Source organism: Tamandua tetradactyla, chromosome 22 (assembly GCF_023851605.1).
Source record: "Tamandua tetradactyla isolate mTamTet1 chromosome 22, mTamTet1.pri, whole genome shotgun sequence".
NCBI lineage: Eukaryota > Metazoa > Chordata > Mammalia > Pilosa > Myrmecophagidae > Tamandua > Tamandua tetradactyla.
Window position 1 is genome coordinate 39,348,522 of NC_135348.1, and position 21,964 is coordinate 39,370,485.

The 21,964-nt window shown below is 36.0% G+C and overlaps 1 protein-coding gene across 15 annotated transcripts in view; it reads left to right on the forward strand.

Moving 5' to 3' along the window:
* Positions 1-21,964, forward strand: part of SCLT1 (sodium channel and clathrin linker 1) — a 289,811-nt gene that overhangs the window by 147,932 nt on the left and 119,915 nt on the right. For all 15 annotated transcript variants that reach the window (XM_077140031.1, XM_077140032.1, XM_077140040.1 and 12 more), the window contains one exon: positions 10,452-10,543. In XM_077140031.1, the coding sequence (XP_076996146.1) occupies positions 10,452-10,543 (92 nt within the window). The remainder of the gene's footprint in view (positions 1-10,451; positions 10,544-21,964) is intronic.

A 21,964-nucleotide genomic window follows, 5' to 3' on the forward strand; every position in this document is an offset into this window, starting at 1 on the left:
GGTTGGTCAGCTGAAAACATCAACCAAATTGTGGGCTAACTAAATGAAATTGAAATGCCAGAACTGCCTTAGTCTAATGTAGAAGAACTTATCTAACGACTTTGGGAAATTGGAATGTTAGAGTAGACTTATCATGTAAGACCTGCGCACCTATCCCAGGAGGACTCAGAGAACATACCTTTTTACCTCAATTGTGAAAAATAAATTTTGGGGGACTGCCTCAGTATCATGGAAGAGCTCTGTGGTTGCTCTTATCTGTAAGTTAGGAATTAGTGTCAACTGCTGCCACTGAGCTGGAATTATTGAAAGTAGTGTGGATAACTGGATCCTATCATGACAGACCAAATGATAGCCACTAATCACCAAACACAAGTAGGCATGGTTACCATAATGGACACCAGAGTCAATGCATTAATCAGAATACTCTGGCTTGTTGTGCTGGTTTTAAGTTGTTATGTGCCCCAGAAAAGACCATGTTATTTTAATCCATTCCTGTGGGTTCATACCTGTTGTGGGTGGGACTTTTGGGTTAGTTTATTTCAATTGAGATATGATCCAACCCATTCAAGGTGGGTCTTAATCCTTTTACTGGAGTCCTTTATAAGGAGATAAAAGAGAGAAAAAGCCAAGAGAGCTCAGGGATAAATACCCAGAAAGCTTGGAGAGAAAAGGCCTGGAGATACCAAGAGAGAACCCACAGAAGCTCAGAGAGGAAGCCACTGGAATCAGAAGCTGAAAGCAGTAAGACCCAGGAGCAAAGAACCAGCAGACACTGGCCATGTGCCTATCAAAATCCTGGCTTACAGATGGTTGTGTACAATATGCAGGTATCCAAAATTTGACAGCTGTGACACTGTGGCCTCTTTCTGGGACATCACTGAAGAACAGTAATGAAGGGGAATTGTCTCATGGAGCAGAAATTCAAATAGTGCACCTAGTTATTCATCTTGCATGGAAGAATAGGGCTGCACCCAGTGGTTTAGTTGGATGATCAGAGACTTGGAAGAAACGTGATTAGAAAATTGGTGACAAGGAAGACTGGGAGAGAATTGTATGGATAGATGTATCTGAATGGGCAAAGACTGAAGATATTTGTGTCCCATATGAATGCTTAGCAGAGGATTTTAATAATCAAGTGGATGAGATGACCCGTTCTGTGGATACCAGTAAGTCACTTTTCCTAGTTATGCCTGTTGTGGTAGTTAGGTTCAGATGTCAGTTTGGCCAGGTAAAGGTACCTAGTTCTATTGGTGTGGACATGAGTCAATGGCATGTGAACTTCATCTGTTGCTGATTACATCTGCAGTCTTCTAGGAGGCATGCCTGCTGCAATGAATGAAGTTTGATTTAATTGGCTAGAAGCTTAAATGAGAGAGGTCAATGTAGCACAACCCAAGCAGCTCAGCATACCTCATCTCAGCACTCATAGCTCAGCCCAGGCCTTTGGAGATTCAGAAAGGAATCATCCTGGGGAAAGTTGTTGGAACCTGGGGAAAGTTGTTGGAACCCAGAGGGAAGTTGGAACCTGGAGAGAAGGCCAGCAGAGATCACCCTGTGCCTTCCCACGTAAGAAGGAACTTCAGTTGAAAGTTAGCTACCTTTCCTCTGAAGAACTATATGTTAACTAAATGAATCCCCTTTTATTGAAAGCCTGTCCATGTCCGGTGTGTTGCATTCCAGCAGCTAGCAACTAGAACACCTGTCATTGCCTATATTAGCTTGCTAGGACTGCTGTAACAAAGTACAACAGACTAGATGGCTTGAACAACAGAATTTATTGTCTCAGAGTTCTGGAATCTAGAAGTCCAAAATTGAGGTTTGACTGACCATCCTTCCTTAGAAGTCTGTAGAGAAGAGTCTCTTTCCTGGCTTCTGGTGGTGGCTTGCCAGAAATCTGTACTATTCTCTGCCTCAGTTATCACATGGTATTCTACACTATGTCTGTCTTTGTCCAAATTTGTTGTCATATTGGATTGAGGGCCCACCCTATTTCAGTACTGCCTCATTTTAACTTGCCTAATTCTAACCGTAATGATGCAGTTTGCAAAAAATGATGTATTCTGTGATACATATGCTGTGAATATGAGATCAACATATCTTTTGGGGAGACATGATTCAATCCCTAGCCCAATGGACTCGTGAATGAAGTGGCCATAATGGCAGAGATGGGGATTATGCATGGGCTCAGCAATATGGTTTGCCACTTACCAAGGCCTACCTGACTACAGTCACTGCTGAATGACCTCTCAGTAGCAGAATCCAACATGGAGTTCCAGTACGGCACCATTCTTCAAAGTGGTAAGCTAGCTTTCTAGTAGTAGGTTAAAATACATTGGGCTTCTTTCATCATGGAAGAGGCAACATTTTGTTCTTGCTGAAATAGACTCTTACCCTGGATATATATTTGCCTTCTCTACACTCGGGTGTTCTTCCAAAACTGCTGTTGTGATTTGAAGTTGTAGATACCCCATGTTCTTTGATTTATTCCATTCCTGTGGATGTGGACCCATCATGAGCAGGACATTTTTACAAGGCTACTTCAGTTAAGATGTGACCCACCTCATTCAAGATAAGCTAGCCCCTAACTACCTTGTTGATAATAGAAATGGACATGAAAATCCTCATCCACAAGACCACGGATGGACATGGCTGATCATTGATAGCAGTTTTTTATTAGTGACCTCCGATCATGGGGGACCAAGTCTGAGGGCAGCCATTGTTTCAACGTGCTCCAGACAAAGGATGCAGTGGCGAAGACTGAAGGATGCTACTACTTCAAGGCTGCAGGGAATAGTTAATTGAAAGGCAGGATTTTCTGGGCAGGTCAAGAAAGCTCAGCTTTGGAGACCAGTGCAGAAAGCTCTTGATGCCCTTCCTGATTCCCTCCTTAAGCACTTTAGAGTTGGTCATCACCCATTTGTGGATCCTGGCCCTGTTTTAAGAGGGAAAGACTGATAGGGGAAAGTCCTCTCCAGCATTCCCCTCCTCCCAGAATTTGCCCTCCAGCAAAAGCAGTTTGAAACAGTGAAAGGAGTGTGCGAAACTATAGAGGTGAAAAGCCTAGGGCAAAGGCTTTCTAGCTTCAAACACTTGGGACAGGGTGCTCTGGCTCCTGGAAAACAGAGGGGACAACCAAATTCCTGAAAATAGAAGAACTCCAAAACAACTAACAATCTAAAACCCAAGACTTAGAAAAACAGGGAAAACCCTGCACACTTCATTCATGTTATGCAGAACTTCCTGATAGGAGGACTGAAGCTCAAGAAAATCTCTGTCTTTTCACTGCTTACAAAATCAAGAAGTAGACATCTCAGAAAAGAAAAATTCCAGAGTTGACATTTTAAAATATTAAAATGTATATTGTACAACAATAATATAAAACAAAGTAAAAAGAAACAATGGCCCATCCACGGGAAGAACATAAAAATCAAGAAAACAGCAATGTAGATATCCAGAATGTGTACAAACTAAACAAAGCTTTTAAAAGAATGATCGTAAAAATGTTCCAGGAAAATATAGAGAAAGAACTAAAGGATATGAGGAAAACAGTGTGCTATGTGAGAATTTTAGTAGTCATAGAAATTTTCAAAAGGAAGCACACAGAACTACTGGAATCTAAAGCCACAATAACTGAAATGAAAAAATTCTGGAAGGGTTTCAAGAGCAGATTGTAGCAGAAAAAAGAAAGAGACAATGAACTTGAAGACAAGACCCGTGAAATGAGTTCAGACTGAGGAGCAGAATTCTAAACAGAGAAAATAACCTGAGACACCTCTGGGATACCATAGTGCACTCCAATATATACATTATGGGGATCCCAGAAGGAGAAGAGGGAAAGTCCAGAAGAAATATTCAAAGCAGTAGTGACAAAGAACTTCCCAAACTTGGCAAAAGATGTAAACATCCAAGAAACCTAGAGAACACCAAACAGGATAAACAAGAAGAAAAATACACTCCAATATATTTTGATCATGCTATTGAATGCAAAGGACAAGAAGAGAGTTCTGTAAGCTGCAGGAGAACAGCAATGTATTATTTTCAAGGAAGTCCAATTGAGTGCCAGATTCTCATTAGAATTCATCAAGGGAAGAAAGCAGTGGGTTGAAATTCTTAAAGCACTGGGAAAAAAAAACAAAAATGACTACCTATCAAGAATTTATATCTGACAAGATATTCTTTCAAAAATGAGGGAGAAATTAAAACATTCCCAGATTAACAAAAGCTGAGGGAGTTCATAATACTAGACATGCCCTCCAAACAATGCTAAAGGAGTTCATCAGACCAAAAGGAAAGGACACTGTGTGAGACAGTGGTTCAAAGCAGCATAAAAAAATAAAGACCTACAGTAAAGTTTACCATTGAGATAATTATAAATTCCAGTATTATTGTAGTATATTATTTGGTATGTAACTCCACATCTTACTTCCTACAGGTGTGAAAATGGAAAAAAAAAAAGTTAAGATAAATCTATGGTTCTAAATGCATTTAAAAAGATGTAACTGGGCAGGCCATGGTGACTCAACAGGCAGAGCTCTCCCCTGCCATGCCAGAGACCTGGGTTCGATTCCCCGTGCCTGCCCATACTAAAAAAAAAAAAAAAAAAAAAAGGTAAAAGTAGTAACAGGTACAAAAATATGGTGGGGGATTGGTGGGATATAGGAAACAAAAATGTGTGTACTATTGAAGTTAAATTGTTATCAAACCAAATATGATTGTTACATATTTCGTATGTTAAATTTTAACCTATAGAAACAACAAGGAAAATAGATGAAAAAATATATATCCAGATAGAAAAGAGAAGTCATTCAGTGTGATACAAAAAAATCAAATGAAATAAAGGTAGCCATTACAAAAGAATTGAGTTAAAAAAAAAAACAGAGAGGTGTAAGATGCACAATGCCTATAAAAAGCAAAATGTCAGAAGATAGCCCTGCATTATGAATGTAGTCTTTTATCAATGAGAAAATACATGACTTGAAAGATACTCCAAAGTAACGTCACCCAACAAAAACAGTATACTCATTCTCCTCAACTACACATGGATCATTCTCTAGTGGAGACCATATATTAGGTCACAAGGCAAATCTCAAGGATTTCCAAAATACTGAAATAATACAATGTATGTAGGATTTATCCCTGGTATGCGTGGGTAGTTCAACATAAGAAAATCAATATAATACACATTAACACATTGAAGGTACAAAACCATGTGGTCATCTCAATTGATAAAGAAAAAGCATTTGACAAAATCCAGCACCGTTTCATGATAAAAACTCTTGGAATGTTAGGAATAGAAGGAAACTTCTTCAACATGATAAAGGACATATATGAAAAGCCCACAGCTAACATCCTATTTAATGGTGACTGAATGAAAGCTTTTCCTCTAAGATCAAGAACAAGACAAAGGAACTCACTGTCACCACTGTCATTCAACATGTTGGCAGCAGATAACTAGTTCTGCATTTCATAGGTCCAGAGCTAGGGAAAAATGTTTTGTCTAAGAACAGACCATGCCTGTAGCTGACTTTGATGAGATTTTATATTGATTTTTGACTTTGTATGATATTTATATTGTTACTGAAATGGTTTAAGGCATTTGTGATATTTCGATGGAGTGAATATATTTTGATATGGAAAAAACATGTCTTTTGGGGGGTCCAGGGGGACCCCCCAAAAGACATGTGCCAGTTTGAATCTCTTACGTACCCCAGAAAAGCCATGTTTTAATCTTGTGGGCACCAGCAAAAGCTAAATATCCAAGTTTCATCGCTCTCAAATTCTGCCTTCTATCCACAAAGAATGCCTTCCTTCCAGTTTGCAATGATATGTTCATCATTTCTGACTAAAGACTTATCAGAAGTATTCTTAGAGTCCACGTTTCCACCAACAGCCTCTTCAAAGTATTCTAGACCTTCTCTATCAAACATCTCACAACTCTCCTGGAATCTCCCCCTTATCCATTTAAAAAGCTATTCCAACATGTTTGTTATTTGCAAACCGCAGCAGCACCCCACTTCTCCGGAACCAAAATCTATATTAGTTTTTTGGTGCCTGTTTTAGTTTGTTAAGCTGCTGGAATGCCATTCCAGAAATGGAATGTCTTTTTGAAAGGGAATTTATTAAGTTGCAAATTTGCAGTTCCAACACCATGAAAATGTTCAAATTAAAGCACCAACAAGAGGTTACCTTCACTCAAGAAAGACTGATGCCATCTAGAAAAGCTTTATCAGGCACACAGTGATGTCTGCTGACTCTCCTCATTTCATTAGGCTTCCCCAGGGGTGCCTTTCTTCCACATTTCCAAAGGTCTCTGGCTATGTAGGCTCTGTTAGTTCTGGAGCCTTTTCCAAAATGGTTCCCCTTTAAAGAGCTCCAGTAAGCAACCCCACATCTCCATGGAAAAAATCAAAAAGATCCCATGCAGGAGTGTTCAATGAGGATTAAAGAACTTGGCTTTTCTGGGGTACTCAACAGATTCAGACTGGCACAGTGCTTAATTTGGACATTTTCACAGCCTTAGAAGTGTGAACTTGCAACTTATTAAATTGCTTTTATGAAAACCGTTCCATTTCTGGTATATTGCATTCCAGCAGCTTAACAAACTAATACAATGCTCAACACCCAAAAATCAGTAGTGTTTATATACACAAGCAATGGACAGTCAGAAGAAAAAACTTCCATTCACAATAGGAACTAAAAGAATCAAATATCTAGGAATAAATCTAACCAGAGGAGTTGAACACAGAAAACTACAAAATACTGCTAAAAGAAATCAAAGCCCTAAATAAATGGAGGGTCATTTCATATTTGTGGATTGGAAGACTAAATGTTGTTAAGATGTCATTCAACCCAAGGCAATTTATAGTTTCAATGCAATCCCAGCCAAATTCTAACAACTTTCTTTGCAGAAATGGAAAATCCAATTATCACATTTATATGGAAGCACAAAGGGATCCTTAATAGCTAAAACCATTTTGAAAAAGAAGGATGAAGTTGGAGGACCCACAGTTCTCAATCTGAAAAATTATTTCAAAGCCACTGAAATCAAAACACCTTAGTACTGGCACAAGGACAAACATTGAGAACTCAGAAATCAACTTTTGCACTTATAGTCAACTGATACTTGAAGAGAAATAGTCCTGAGACTACTGGATTGCCATTAGCAAAAGAGAAAAAAGAGGACCCCTATCCTTATACAAAATCAACTCAAAGTGGACATAGACCTAAATTTAAGAACCAGAACTATTAAATTCCTAGAGAAAATGTAAGGAAGCATCTTCAGACCTTGAGTTCAGCCAATATTCTCTTTAGACTTTACATCCAAAACACAAGCATCAAAAGAAAATACAGATAAATGGGACCTCATCATAAACACTTTTGCACCTCAAAGGACATTATTATGCAAATGAAACAACCTACACAATGGGAGGAATTATTTGGAAACCTCATATCCCATAAGTGTTTAGTATCCAGAATATAGAAAGAAATCCTTCAACCTAACAAGAAAAAGACAAAAAACTCAATTTAAAAATGAGCAAAAGACTTGAACAGACATATGTGAAAGCAAGATATACAAGTAACTGGAAAGCAGATGAAAAGATGCCCTACATCAGAAAAATGCTAATCAAAACTTCCGTGAGATACCATTTCATACCCATTAGAATGGCTGCTATTTAAAAAAAAAACAGAAAATAACAAGTGTTTGAGAGGATGCAGAGAAATAGAAGCACTCATTCATTGCTGATGGCAAAACCATTGTACAAGACAGCTTGGCGGTTCCTCAGAAAGCTAAGTATAGAACTACCACATAACCTGCAAATACTACTACTACATATATACCCAAAATAATGAAAGCAGGGTCTTCAACAGATATTTGCACACCAGTGTGCATAGCAGCATTATTCAGTTGTTATAGGTGGAAACAACCATGTATCTATCAGCCGATGAATGGTTCATACATAAAATGAAATATTATCCAGCCCTTAAAAAGGATTGAAGTCCTAATACATGCAACAATGTGAATGAACCCTGAAGACATCATATGGCATGAAATAAGCCAGACACAAATGGACAAATATTGTACAATCTCAGTGTTTTGAAATAATTAGAATAAGCAAAGTCATAGAGTCAGAAGCTAATAATAAAGGTTATCAGGGGACAGCATGGAGATAGGGAATGGGAAGTTAAGATTTAAAATCTATTCAGAATGATGGAAATGTTTTGGTAATGGATTGTGCTGATGGTAGCACAACCTTGTAATTAACAACACTAAAATATATAGCTGAATATATTTAAAAGGGGAAATGTTAGATTGTATATATGTGTTTTAGTTTGCAAGCTATCAGAATGCAATATACCAAAAATGGAATGGCTTTTAAAAAGGGGAATTTAGTAAGTTGCTAGTTTACAGTTCTAAGGCTGTGAAAATGTCCAAATTAAGGTACCAACAAAAGTTTACCTTCACTTAAGAAAGGCCGATGGAGTTCAGGGTTTCTCTCTCAACTGGAAAGGCAAATGGCAAACATGGCAACATCTGCTAGCCTTCTCTCCAGGCTTCTTGTTTCTTGAAAACCCAAGTGTATTTTCCTTCTTCATCTCCAAAGGTCTTTGCTTCCTGGGCTCTCATGGCTGTGAAGCTTTTTCCAAAATGATTCCCCCTTAAAGGGCTCCAATAAGCCACCTTGAATGGGTGGAGACGTATCTCCATGGAACTCACCTAATCAAAAGTACCACCCACAGTTGGGTGGGTCATATCTCCATGGTTAACCACAAAGCTCCCTGCCAGTAATCTTGAATGAAGATCAAAGAACATGGCTTTTCTGGGGTGCACCACAGATTCAAACTGGCGCTAAATGATAATTTTTTTTTTTAATTCATGAAAGTATACAACACAAACTGTTACCGTAAATTAAACCATAGACTATAATTAATAACACACTTCTAAGAGTGTGCTACATCAATTGTCACAAATGTTCTATAAGAATTTATGGTGTTAAAATAGGGTGGTGTATGGGAATCCTTTATATTATGCATGATTATTTTGTGAACCCATATTTAATAAATAAAAAAACACAGGAAGAAGGAATATTTTCCAACTCATTATACATGGTTAGTATTACCCTGATACCAAAGCCAAAGACACCATAAGAAAACTGCAGTCATTATCCTCATAAACGTAGGTGTAAAAATATTTAGCAAAACTTTTGTAATTTGAATCTAGTCGGGATAACAAGCATATGGGACCACTGCTATACTTAATTTACTGTGAAATTGTTTATTTGCTAAGAGTAATACTGTGTGGAATAAACCACATGTTATGATTTATATCATCTTTTTTATATATTTCATATATAATATAGTTCATGTATATATATATATAGATGTCTTTCATTTCAAATATGTGTGTATATAGAAAATCCTAAGAATTTTACCAAAAAAAACTACTGGAAGCAATAATATCACAGGGTAAAATATCAATATATAAAAATTAATTGTATTTCTGTAAATTAGCCAAAACTATAGGAAAATGAAATGGAAATACAATTCCATTTAAAAGTATCCAGAAATTTGAAAAATGTTGTGATAAATTTAATAAACTATGTGCAAAATCTATACACTTAACACTATAAAATATTTCTGGGAAAATTAAATGAGTCATTTCTATAAATGGAAAGATAGACCATGTTCATGGATTGAAAGACTTGATACTGTTAAGATGTTGCTTCTCCTTAAATTGATATACAACCCAAATCAAAATTCCTGGAGTTATATATGAAAATAAAATTAAAACTATCTTTCCCAGATGGTTTTATGTATTTTGTTCTGAAATAGTTTCCGTGTTATTTAAATGTTCCAGACCATTTCAAAAAGAAAGTATCTCAGTTTATCTTATGACACTGTTATAATATGGATACATTATTCTATCAAGATTGCATAAATGCCCATGTGGACATAGTCATGTAAATGGATGCAGAAGTCTGATATAAGATACTATTTGAGTTTATGACTTTGTAGAATTTATTGTAAGATTACGGGTATGCTTTAGTTAGTCTTTTAATATATTTCAAAGCATCATTATGTCAAAGGAGAAATATCCTATGATCAACTTGACAGATACTGAGTGAAAGTATAACCTGTTTAAGAGAACAAATCTAGAAACAGACTACCTGCTTTTTTTGTTAGACTTTCACATAGAAATTGTGCATAGAGTTATAGAAATCTCTATTCAGTGACTTTTATTTTTGTAATGCAGGACTGAGAGTGAGGTCTCCCCTCCCCTTTTTTTAGTATACATTTGATTTGTTTCCAAAGTTGTGTTTTTTTCAAATTTACATGTTAGTATTCTAGCAATATAATAACTGTATAATATGAACTATTTTCTTTAAGCTATATAACAGTGTATGCGATTTTCACATGCTCAGAGTAAGTCTCCAGTTTCCTTTTTTTTCTAGGAGGAGGATATGGTGTCTGTACAAGGAAGAGAAGAAGCAACAGATAGACGCTTACAGCAATTACAATCTAGTGTAAAACAATTAGAAACAAGGTAAATGTTTAAATACATCTAGCTGTATGGTAACTAGAATATGAATTTTAGAAATGCTAAATCAAACTATAAACACAGATTTAAAATCTTATTTACTGGACATGTTTTTAAAGAATCATATTTAACAATGTCTTAGTTTGCAGGGATGCTATAACAAATACCATAAATGTTTTGGCTTAACCAGTGGAATTCACATATGGTTTTGAAGACTAGAAGTCCAAACTCAAGAGAAAGCACTTGATAGACAGTGCTTTCTCTTGGGGTCTGTAGAATTCTTGGGCAGCCTTGCCACAGTCCCGAGGGTTCTTGAGCTTCATCTTCTGTCCACAGGCTTCTCCTCCTGGCTTCTATGTCCCCTACTGAAGTGTCTGTGTCTCTGTCTAGATTTAGTCTCCTTATGAGGACTTCATCCATATGGATTAAAATCTTCCCTGATTCAGTTTGGCTTCATCTAAACAGGATCTTTGAAAATCCTATTCACAAATGAGTCCACACATTAACTAAAAATAACATCTTCAAAGGTTCTGTTTACAAATGAGTTGACAACCACAGAAAGGTGAATTAAAACTAAAAGACAAGTCTTTTGAGGGGACATGATTTGGTCCCCAAAAAAGAAATTGGTACATTTCAAACATATATTCAATGATCATTTGTTTAATAGGATTCTACACCCTTTACTGAGTGCATTAATTCATATCACAACTTTGAAAGAGATCAGTTGCACAAAATTAAGTCCAATACATTTCTGAAAAATAATAAAACTCTTGATAATCATGCATTTTTTATTAGTATTGCAACAAAAAGTACACCTTCCTTTCCATTCCCTTTGCCATCACCCTACAGATTTTGGAGTGACCTTAGCTGATCCTCAGAAGCCTAGTATCCTTCTTTCACTCTTCCTGAGAGCAGTGAAAATATATAATCATTGTGTCAGCTGACAATCATATTGCCTCAACAATCCCTCCATAATTCTGTATTCCTACAAATAATGCAGTCACATATTCATTCAGGTTTTGTCTTACATTTTCTTCATTTTGTAATAACCATTTATTTTGACCTTAGGACAAAATTATACTCTTTTTCCTTTGAATAGAAACACTTTCTTTATATCATTCATCTTTAAGTTTTCAAGATAATTTTGGAAACTGTTTTCCAGTAAAGCCTTTTACAACATATAATTACCATTAAAATAAAACTTATCAGAATATACTTAATGCATTTTGAAACAGAAGTGATTTTGCTCTATGCCATGCTGCCCTTTGATGCTATTATTATTATTTTAGAGAGAGTGTTTTAGCAGTTTTCTGCTGCCTTAGGGAAATTCCAGGGGCAATTTTTTTAAGTCCTGATTTGTTTACAGTAATTTTAAAACTAAGGTTTCTGAATTTTGTCTTCCTGAGGATTTTTTGCTCTGTTTTTTGTTTTTGTTTTAATTTGCTACTACCATCTGGAGGTATGAGAATATATATTGAGCAGGGAGAGAGACATAAATAGAAACTTAGTTATACAAGAAACAGAAATACTTTTGAGAAGGAACAAGTTAGGAATTTTTTATTAATACAGATGTAGAAATATATTAAATAACAAATTGAGACAGACATTTAACACTTATTATATTTAACTAACGCCCTAATAACTAGACTGAACACAAACTAATAAAGAGGCATTAAATGCTAAGATTTCACTAGGAGAAGTTATAGGACACAGTAAGGTACTGAAATTCTTTAATAAATTAGGTAGTGTTAGTAGAGTATGAACTGAGATACTGTTCGACTTGAGAAAGGTTAGAAAGGGAAAAGGGACCAACTTGTGGTTTTGTTGATTGATTCTCTCTTTGTTTCCAATTTTATTTATTCATGCTCTAATCTTTATTTTTTTATTTCATTATGGTCTTGGTTTGCATTTCCTTAATAGCTAGTGCAGATGAGCATCTTTTCATGTGCTCTTTAGCCCTTTGTACTTCCTTTTTGGAAAAATGTCTATTCATGTCTTTTGCCCATTTTTTGATTGGGTTATTTTCTTTTTATTGTTGAATTCTAGGATTCCTTTATGTATTCCTGTTCTAGTTTGCTACCTGCCTGAAATGCAATATACCAGAGACGTATTGGCTTTTAATGAAAGGGGATTTATTTCATTAGTTCTTCAGAGGAAAGGCATCTAACTTTCAGCTGAGGTTCTTTCTTATGTGGGAAGGCACAGGATGATCTCTGGTGGCCTTCTCTCCAGTCTTCTGGGTTCCAACAACTTTCCCCAGAGTGATTTCTTTCTGCATCTCCAGAGGCCTGGGCTGAGCTGTGAGTTCTGAGATGAGGTATGCTGAGCTGCTTGGGCTGTGCTACATTGAGTCTCTCATTTAGGCACCAAACCAATTAAGTCAAACATCATTCACTGCAGCAGGCATTCCTCCTAGAAGACTGCAGATGTAATCAGCAACAGATGAGGTTCACATGCCATTGGCTCATGTCCACAGCAATATAACTAAGCACCTTCACCTGGCCAAATTGACAACTGAATCTAACTACCACAATTCTAACTACCACAATCCCTTATCTAGTATGTGGTTTTTGCCACATGTTCGCTGTCTTTTCACCCTTTTTGGCAAAGTCCTTTCACAGAAATATTCAGTTTTGAAGAGGTCTTATTTATTTATTTTTTTTCTATCATTGCTTGTGCTTTGGTTGTAGGTCTAAGAAACTACCTCCTATCACTAGAGCTTGAAGATGCTTCCCTACATTTTCTTCTAGGAGTTTTATGGTACTGTCTCTTATATTTAGGTCTTTGATCCATTTTGAGTTCATGTTTTTATAGGATATGAGGTAAGAGTCCTCTCATCCTTTGGATATGGATGTCCAATTCTCCCAGCACCATTTATTAAAGAGATGTTCTATCCCAGTTGAGTGGACTTGGAAGCCTTGTCAAAAATCAATTGACTATAGAACTGAGGGTCTATTTCTGAACTCTTAATTCAATTCCATTGATCAGTAAGTCTATCTTTATGCTAATACCATGCTATTTTGACTACTGTAGCTTTATATATGTTACTTTAAAGTCAGGAAGCATGAGTCCTCAAACTTGATGATACTTTTTCAAGATAAATTTAATAACTAGCTTTTCCCTTTCTGCAAAGTAGGCTGTTGGAATTTTGATTGGTATTTCATTGAATCTGTAGATCAATTTGGGTAGAACTGATATTTAACAACATTTAGCCTTCTAATCTATGAAATACAGAATGTCCTTCCATTTATTTAGGACTTTTGATTTCTTTGGACAATGTTTTGTAGTTTTCTGAATCTAGATCCTTTGCATCCTTGATTGAGTTTATTCCTAGATATTTGATTCTTTTAGTTGCTATTGTAAATGCAATTCTTTTGTTGATAACCTCCTCAGGTAGCTCATTACTAGTGTATAGAAACATTACTGATTTTTTGCTTGTTGATCTTATATCCTGGCACATTGCTAAACTTGTTTATTAGCTCTGGTGGTTTTGTGGTAATTTGGGGGGACTTTCTAAATATAGGATTATATCATCTGCAAATAAGGAAAATTTTACTTCTTCCTTTGATTTGGATGTGTTTGTTTGTTTGTTTTTCCTTTTCTTACCTAATTACTCTAGCTAGAATTTGTAGAATAATGTTGAATAACATTGGTGATAGTGGGCATCCTTGTCTTGTTCCCGATTTTAGAGAAAAAGTTTTCAGTCTTTCATTGCTGGTACAATATTAGCTGTTTGTACTCATCTGTGCCCTTTATCATGTTGAGGAAGTTTCCTTTGTTTCCTACCTTTTCAAATGTTTTATCAAGAGGATGCTGGATTTTTGTCAGATACCTTTTTTGTCTCAGTTTAAATGATCATGTGGGTTTTTTCCTTTTGATTTATTGAGGTGTTGTAATACATTAATTTTCTTTTGTTGAGCCATCTTTACATACCTGGAACAAAACTCACTTGTTTGTGGTGTATAATTCTTTTAATGTGCGCTTGGATTTGATTTGCAAGTATTTTGTTGAGGATTTTTGCATCTATATTCATTAGAGGGATTGGTCTGTTGTAAGGCTCTTTTCTTGTAGCAACTGTATCAGGTTTTTGTATTAGGGTTATGCTGGCCTCATAGAATGAGTTAGGTAATTTTTTGGAAGATTTAGCAGGATTGGTATTAATTCTCAGAATAATTGGCAAAATTCATCTTTAAAGCCATTTGGTCCTAGGCTTTTTTGGTTGGTTTTTGATGACTGATTCAGTCTGTGCTTGTGATTGGTTTGTTGATGTCTTCTGTTTCTTCTTGAATCAGTAAAGGTTGTTAGTGTGTTTTTAAGATATTGTCCATTTCATCTAAGTTGTCTGGTTTGTTGGCATACAGTTTTTCATAATATCCTTTTATGATCTTTTATTATTTCTACAGGGTCCTTGGTGATGATCCCCTCTCATTTCTGATTTTATTTGCATCATTTGTCGTTTTGTCTTTGGTAGTCAAAGAGTTTGTTAATTTTCTTAATCTTCTCAAAGAACCAAGTTGTGGTTTTGATGATTCTCTCTTTGTTTTCAATTTCATTTATTTATACTCTAAGCTTTGTTATTTCTTTCCTTCTGCTTGCTTTAGGATTAGTTTGCTGCTCTTCTCTAATTACTGAAGATTTTCTGTTAGGTCTTTGATTTTAGCTCTTTCTCCTTTTTAAGGTAGGTGTTTGGGCTATAAGTTTCACACTTAGAATTGTGATTGCTATAGCCCATCAATTTTGATATGTTGTGTTCTCCTTTTATTTGTCTCAAAATATTTACTTATCTCTCTTGAAATTTCTTGTTTAACCCACTGATTGTTTAAGAATGTACTGTTTAACCTCCACATATTTTTTAAATTTCCAGTTCTCCAGCTGTTATTAATTTCTGGTTTCATTTCATTATTATCAGAGAAAGTGCCTTGTATTATTTCAATCTTTTTAAATTTATTAACACCATTTTGTGCCTAGTATGTGGTCTATCCTAGAGAATGTTCCATGAGCACTTGAGAAGAATGTATATCCTGCTGTTTTGGGGTGCAGTATTCTATATATGCCTTTTAGCTCCAGTTCATTTATCATATTATTTGGGGTCTCTGTTTCCTTATTGATCCTCAACTTAGATGTTCTGTCAATTGAAGAGAATGGTTTGTTGAAGTTTCCCACTATTATTGTTGAGATGTATATTGCTCCCTTCTGTTTTGCCGGTGTTTACCTCATGTACTTTGGAACACCTTGATCAGGTGCATAGGTATTTGTGATCCTTATATCTTCTTAGTGAGTTGCCCCTTTTATTTATATAAAATTTCCTTCTTTGTCTCTAACATTTTTGCATTTAAAGTCTATTTTGTCTGATATTAGTGTAGCTAAACCTAGCTTTTTTTTCTTGGTTACTTTGTGTGTAATATCCTTTTTCAGCCTTTCCTTTTCAAGCTATTTGTGTCTTTGGTCTAAAATGAGTCTCTTGTAAACAGCATATAAATGGATCTTTTTTTTTTTTATCCATTCTGCGAATCTTTGTCTTTTGATTGGGGAATTTAATCCATTAACGGTCAGTGTTATTTCTGTAAAAGCAGTACTCACTTCAAGCATGTTATCCTTTGGCTTCAATTTGTCAGATCTATTTTTTTCTCTCTCTTTTTATCCTTTTAGTTATCCTTTCTGATAATCTTCATTTTTATACTTTCCTCCAAGCCTCTCTCTCTTGTCTTTTTCCGGGCAGCAGAACTAGTAGGATTTATTTTAGGGCAGGTCTCTTGAACAGGCAGAACTCTCTATGCTTATGTTTATTTGAGAATATTTTAAACTCTCCCTCATTTTTGAAGAACAGCTTTGCTGGATAAAGAATTATTGTTTATCAGTTTTTCTCTTGCAGTATCTTAAATATATTGTACCACTGCCTTCTTGCCTCCATGGTTTCTGATAAGAAATCAGCACTTAGTGTTATTTGGCTTCCCTAGTATGTGGTGGGTTTCTTTTCCCTTGCTGCTTTCAGAAGTCTCTCTTTCTCTTGGATGTTTGACAATCTGATTATTATGTGTCTTGGAGTGGATCTTTTCAGATTTATTTTATTTGGAGTGTGTTAGTCTTGTTTGATTTACGTATTTATGTCTTTTAAAAGGGATGGGAAATTTTCAATTATTTCCTCAAATACTCTTTTGGCCCTTTTCCCTTCTCTTCACCTTTTGGTATATCCATGATGTTTATGTGTGTGCATTTCATGTTGTCAGTCATTTCCCTGAGACCCTGCACAAATTTTTTCATTCTTTTCTTAATCTGTTTTGTCTTTTCAAATTTGAATGGTCTGTCTTCTCTTTCACTGTTCTTTTCTTCTGCCTTTTCAAATCTTTTGTGTATCTCTAGTGTATTTATAATTTCATCTGTAGTGTCTTTCATTTCCATAAGATCTGTCCTTTTTCTTTGTATGCTTTAAATTCTTCTTTATACTCCTCCAATGTTTTCTTATTATCCTTTATCTCTTTAGCCATCTCTTTGAATTGGTTAAGAAAATCTGTTTGACCGTCTTTGATTATTTATTCCAAATTCTTATAACCGCTATAACTTTTTAATTTGTTCCTTTTACTGGGCCATATCTTCCCATATTTTAGTATGCCTAGTGATATTTTGCTTATTTCTGGTCATCTGACTTTCTTGATGGGTTTGTTCTCTACTGACCAGGATTTTCTGTTGATATGGTTTGTATCTTTGACAGTTGGATCACCAGTATTTCACGACCAAAACAGGGCCACCTACTCATGCAGGGTCATAGACCAGATCCATTGGGCCCTAGGAAAGGGTCTGTCATGACTGCAAAAAGCCTTGTTTTCTTTTCTTTTTTTTTTTTTTATTACCTTTCCCGTTGCCAGGCTGCACATTCCAGCCTGCTTCAGAGAGGGTGCTCTTCAACTACCTATTCCCTTCAGTCCTACAACAGGAGGCTGTTAGTTTTTTTGCCAACTTCACCTCCGGTACAGTTAAAACAGTGGTGCCCAGTAGCATCTGACTGGGACAAGCTGAAATTGTGGGGATTCTGTGTTCTGCCTTCACTGGCCAATATCTGGCTCAATGTTGGACTGGGTCCCCCTCTGTATTTGGGGCAGAGGACTCCCATGGTCACTCCAGTCAGCAGCCATCCCGCAGGCAAGGATTGAGCTGTTCTTTACTGCTTCCCTTAAGTGTGGGGATGGGCACCAGTAGCCACAGACAGAATTATTCACAATCTCTGACTATAATTTTTCAGACTCTGTCCCACACTTCCCTGGGTGTTGTACCGACCACCTCTGGTTTCTGGATCCCCAAAACACTTGGTTTGGACAGTTTCTTCCTGACTATTCACTGCTTTTGGCAAATAAGTAGGTTCTGCCACTCCCTCCATAATCTTCCATTTTGAAAGCTCCTCTCGGGAGCTCTTTTGTATGCTGCACTCTTCAACAGCTTGTGTTCTGCCCTAGACCTTTATGGAAGAGTAATAGCCAGTCTTCTTTTATGTCTGGTCCATGACAAAAGTTTCCTACCTAATATTTTTCTTTTTGAGTCAGCATTTGTGGAGTCCTTCTCCAGTCTCTGCAGTCTACCAGAGTTCTAAACAAGTGAGATTTGTCCTTTTATTTGCTGAAACTCTGGCGAGGTCTTTTCAGGAGATGTTCTACATTTGCTGTGTTGACGATGGCCTGCTTATTTTTTGTTTTTTTGTTTTTTTAATGTTGTTCCATTGTAAAAGTTCTTAATATATTCTGGATATAAAATCCCTATCTGATATATGAATTGCAACTATTTTCTACCATTCTGTAGTTTGCCTTTACATTCTCTTGTTAATTTTCTTTGATACCCAAAAGTTTTTAATTTTGATGAAATCAGATTTATCTATTGTTTCTTCCATTGTTTGTGCTTTTGATGTCATATCTGAAAATCCATTGCTGAGTCCTAGGTCTTGAAGATTTGCCTCTATGTTATCTCCTAAGAGCTTTATAGTTTTAGTTCCTGTATTTAAGTTCATGACCCATTTTGAGTTGATTTTTGCATATGGTATTGAGGTAGGGATCTAACTTCATTCTTGTACATATGGGTATAGTTTTTCCAGCAATTCTTGTTGAAGAGACTCTTCTTTCCCTGTTGCAAAATATATAGCACACTTGTCAAAAGTTAGTTGGCCATAGATGTATAGATCTATTTCTGAACTTTCAATTCTGTCCCCTTGGTGTATTTGTCTGTCATTAGGCCAGTACTATACTGTTGTGATTACAATAGCTCTGCAATACAATTTGAAATTTGCAAATATGAGTCCTCCAACTTTGTTCTTATTTTTTCACAGTTGTTTTTGTTATTTGGTTCCCCTGTGGTTCCATATTTATTTGGAGATCAAGTTTTCATTTCTGTTAAAAAGTTTGCTGGAATTTTGATTGGGATTGCATTGAATTTGTAAATTACTTTGGGTAATATTAACATCTTTACTTTTCCAATCCATGAACATGGGATGTCGTGCTATTTATTGAGGTTTTCATTGATTCTTTCAATAATGTTTTATAGCTTTTAGTTGTCTTAGTTTCCACATTGCTATGAGAAATCCCACACAGTGGGTTGTCTTAATAGGCATTTACTGGCTCATAGTTTCAGAGGTTAGAAGACTTGTTTCCTCCTGATATTGGTAGCATTCTGGCTTGCTGACAGTCCTTAGGTTCTTTGGCTTTCCATCACATGACAAAGACCTCTCCTTACTCTTCTGGATTCCATTGTCTTCCAGCTCCTGGCTCCTTTCTTTCCATTGCTTTCTCTAACTAGTTCTGAATTTTTTCTGCTCATAAATGACTCCAATAATGCAGGTTATGACAGCATCATCAGGTAGACCATACCTTCAATAAAAATAACATGTTCAAGAGATCCTATTTATAATAAATTAAGACCAAGACCTTTCCTAATTTAGGGATCCATAACTCCAGCCACCCTAAAGCGTACAAGTTTATTGCATCCTTGGTTAAATTTATTCCTAGATATTTTATTTTTTAGATGCTATTTTAAATGGAATTGTATTTGTTTTTTTAATTTTCTCTTCAGATTGTTCATTGCTAGCATATAGGAACACAGTTGATTTCTGTGTGTTGATCTTGTACCTGCCCAATTTGCTGAACTCATTTATTCTAAATAAAATTTTTATTTGCAGATTTTGGATTTTCTCCATATAAGATCATGCTATCAGGAAATGATAGTTTCACTTCTTCCTTTCCAATTTGGTGCTGGATTTTCCTTCATATGTCTTTTCTATATCTATTTGGATTCTTGTGTGTGTATGTGTGGGGGTGGTTGTTTGTTTTGCTACCTTCTGTTTATGTAGTATATTACAATGATTGGCTTTTGAGTCACCCTTGCGTTACTGGGATAAATCCTACTTGATCTTGGCATATATTTTTAATATGCTGTTGGATATTATTACTATTTTGTTAAAGATTTTTACATCTGTATTCAAGAAATATTCTGTTTCCTTTATTGTGATATGTTTACCAGACTTTGGGGTCAGAGTATTGCTAGTGAATTCTTTGGAGAAGTTTGAAAAGTATTGATGTTAATTTTTCTTTAAGTGGTTGATAGAATTCACCAGTGGAGCCCTCTTGTCATGAATTTTCCTTTGATGAAAGGATTTTGATTGTAGATTCAACCTCTATACTTGTTTTAGGTTTGTTAAGGATTTCTATTTCTTAAGTCAGTTTAGATAATTTGTGAATTGCTAGGAATTTTTCCCTTTCTTGTAGATTATCTAATTTGGTGGCATATAACTGTTCATAATGTTCATTTATAATCCTTTTAATGTCTGTTAAGTCAGTAAGTGACAGTTCTTTCTGATTTTAGTTTTTAGCATCTTTTTTTTACTTTATCATTCTAGATAAAGGTTTGTCAACTTTATCAGTTGTTTTCAAATAACCAACTTTTTGTTTTCAAATAACCAGCTTTTTGTTTTTCTGTTCTCTATTTCATTTATCTCTGTCTAGGTGGTTTATCCATATTGAATGTAGTATATTGAAATCCCCAACTATTATTGTAGAACTGTCTATTTCTTACTTAACTTCTATCAATGTTTGCTTCATATATATGTTTTGGGGCCCTGCTATTAGTTTAATAAATGTTAAATCTTCTTGTTGAATTGACAATTTTATGAGTATATAATATCCTTCTTCATCTCTTGTAACAGTTAATTGACTTAAAGTCTATTTTGTGTGATATTAACTGTAGTAGGTAGGTTCAGGTGTCAGCTTGGCCAGATGATGGTGCTGTGGACTCAAATGATCAGCATGTGAATTTCATCTATGGCTGGATACATCTGTGGTGGGCTAGGGGAATGAATGCCTTCCGCAATGAGTGAGGTTTAAAAGGAGGAGTCAGAAGAGAGGAGCTTAGAGGCAGCTCACACCCAGACATTTGGCAATCCAGAAAGGACATGTCCCCAGGAAAGCCACTGGAACCCAGAGGCCGGGAGAGAAGACCAGCAGATGTCACCATGTGCCTTCCCTTGTGACTGAAAAACTCACAGGAAAGCTAGCTTCCTTTCCTCCAAGGAACCGTAAATTCATAACTAAGTCCCCCTGTTAAAAGCCAGTCCATCCCTGGTGTGTTGTATTATGGCAGCTTTAGTAAACTAAAGCATTAACTTCGCCACCTCACCTCTCTTTTGGTTATTATTTGAATGGAATATTTGTTCCCATCCTTTCAGTTCAATCTGTTTATGTTTGTGGATCTAAAATGGGTCTCTTGTAAACAGCACATAGTTGGGACATGTTTCTCTATCCATTCTCCTAATCTCTGATTTTTTATTGGAGAGTTTAATCTATTTCCATTTAAGTTAATTACTGATAAGTCAAGATTTACTTCTGCCATTTTGCTAATTGTTTTTTGTCTTTTATCTGTTTTGTCCCTTCTTTCCTCCATCGCTGCCTTCCTTTTGTTTAGATGATCTTTTATAGTAAACCAATTTTTAATCACTTCTTTCCTTTTGCATAAATTTTAAAGATATTTTCTTTATTATTACCATGATGATTACATTTAACATCCAGCATCTATTACAATTTAGTTTGTGCTGATACTAACTAGGCTTCAGCAGCCTGTACGTGCTGTGCCCCTGTGCCCCTCTGCACTTCCCTTTCATGTTGCTCTCATTGCAGGGTACATCTTTGTGCATTGTATGCCCCCAAAAAAGGCTTATTCTTGTTTTCATGCATTTGAATGTTAAGGCATATAAGAAGTAAAAGATAGCATTACAGTGAAAAATACAAAGTTGCTGGCATTTGTATTCACCCATACTGCCGTTTACACAGAAGTAAAAGACAAACAAGCAGCCATTGAAGGTGTACTAGCTCTTTATGTCTCAGTGGATGCTAATCTGAAGCCAGAAGCTTCTGTGCCCGGAGGGCCAAAACCGAGGCCATCATCTGCTTTGGTCCCTCA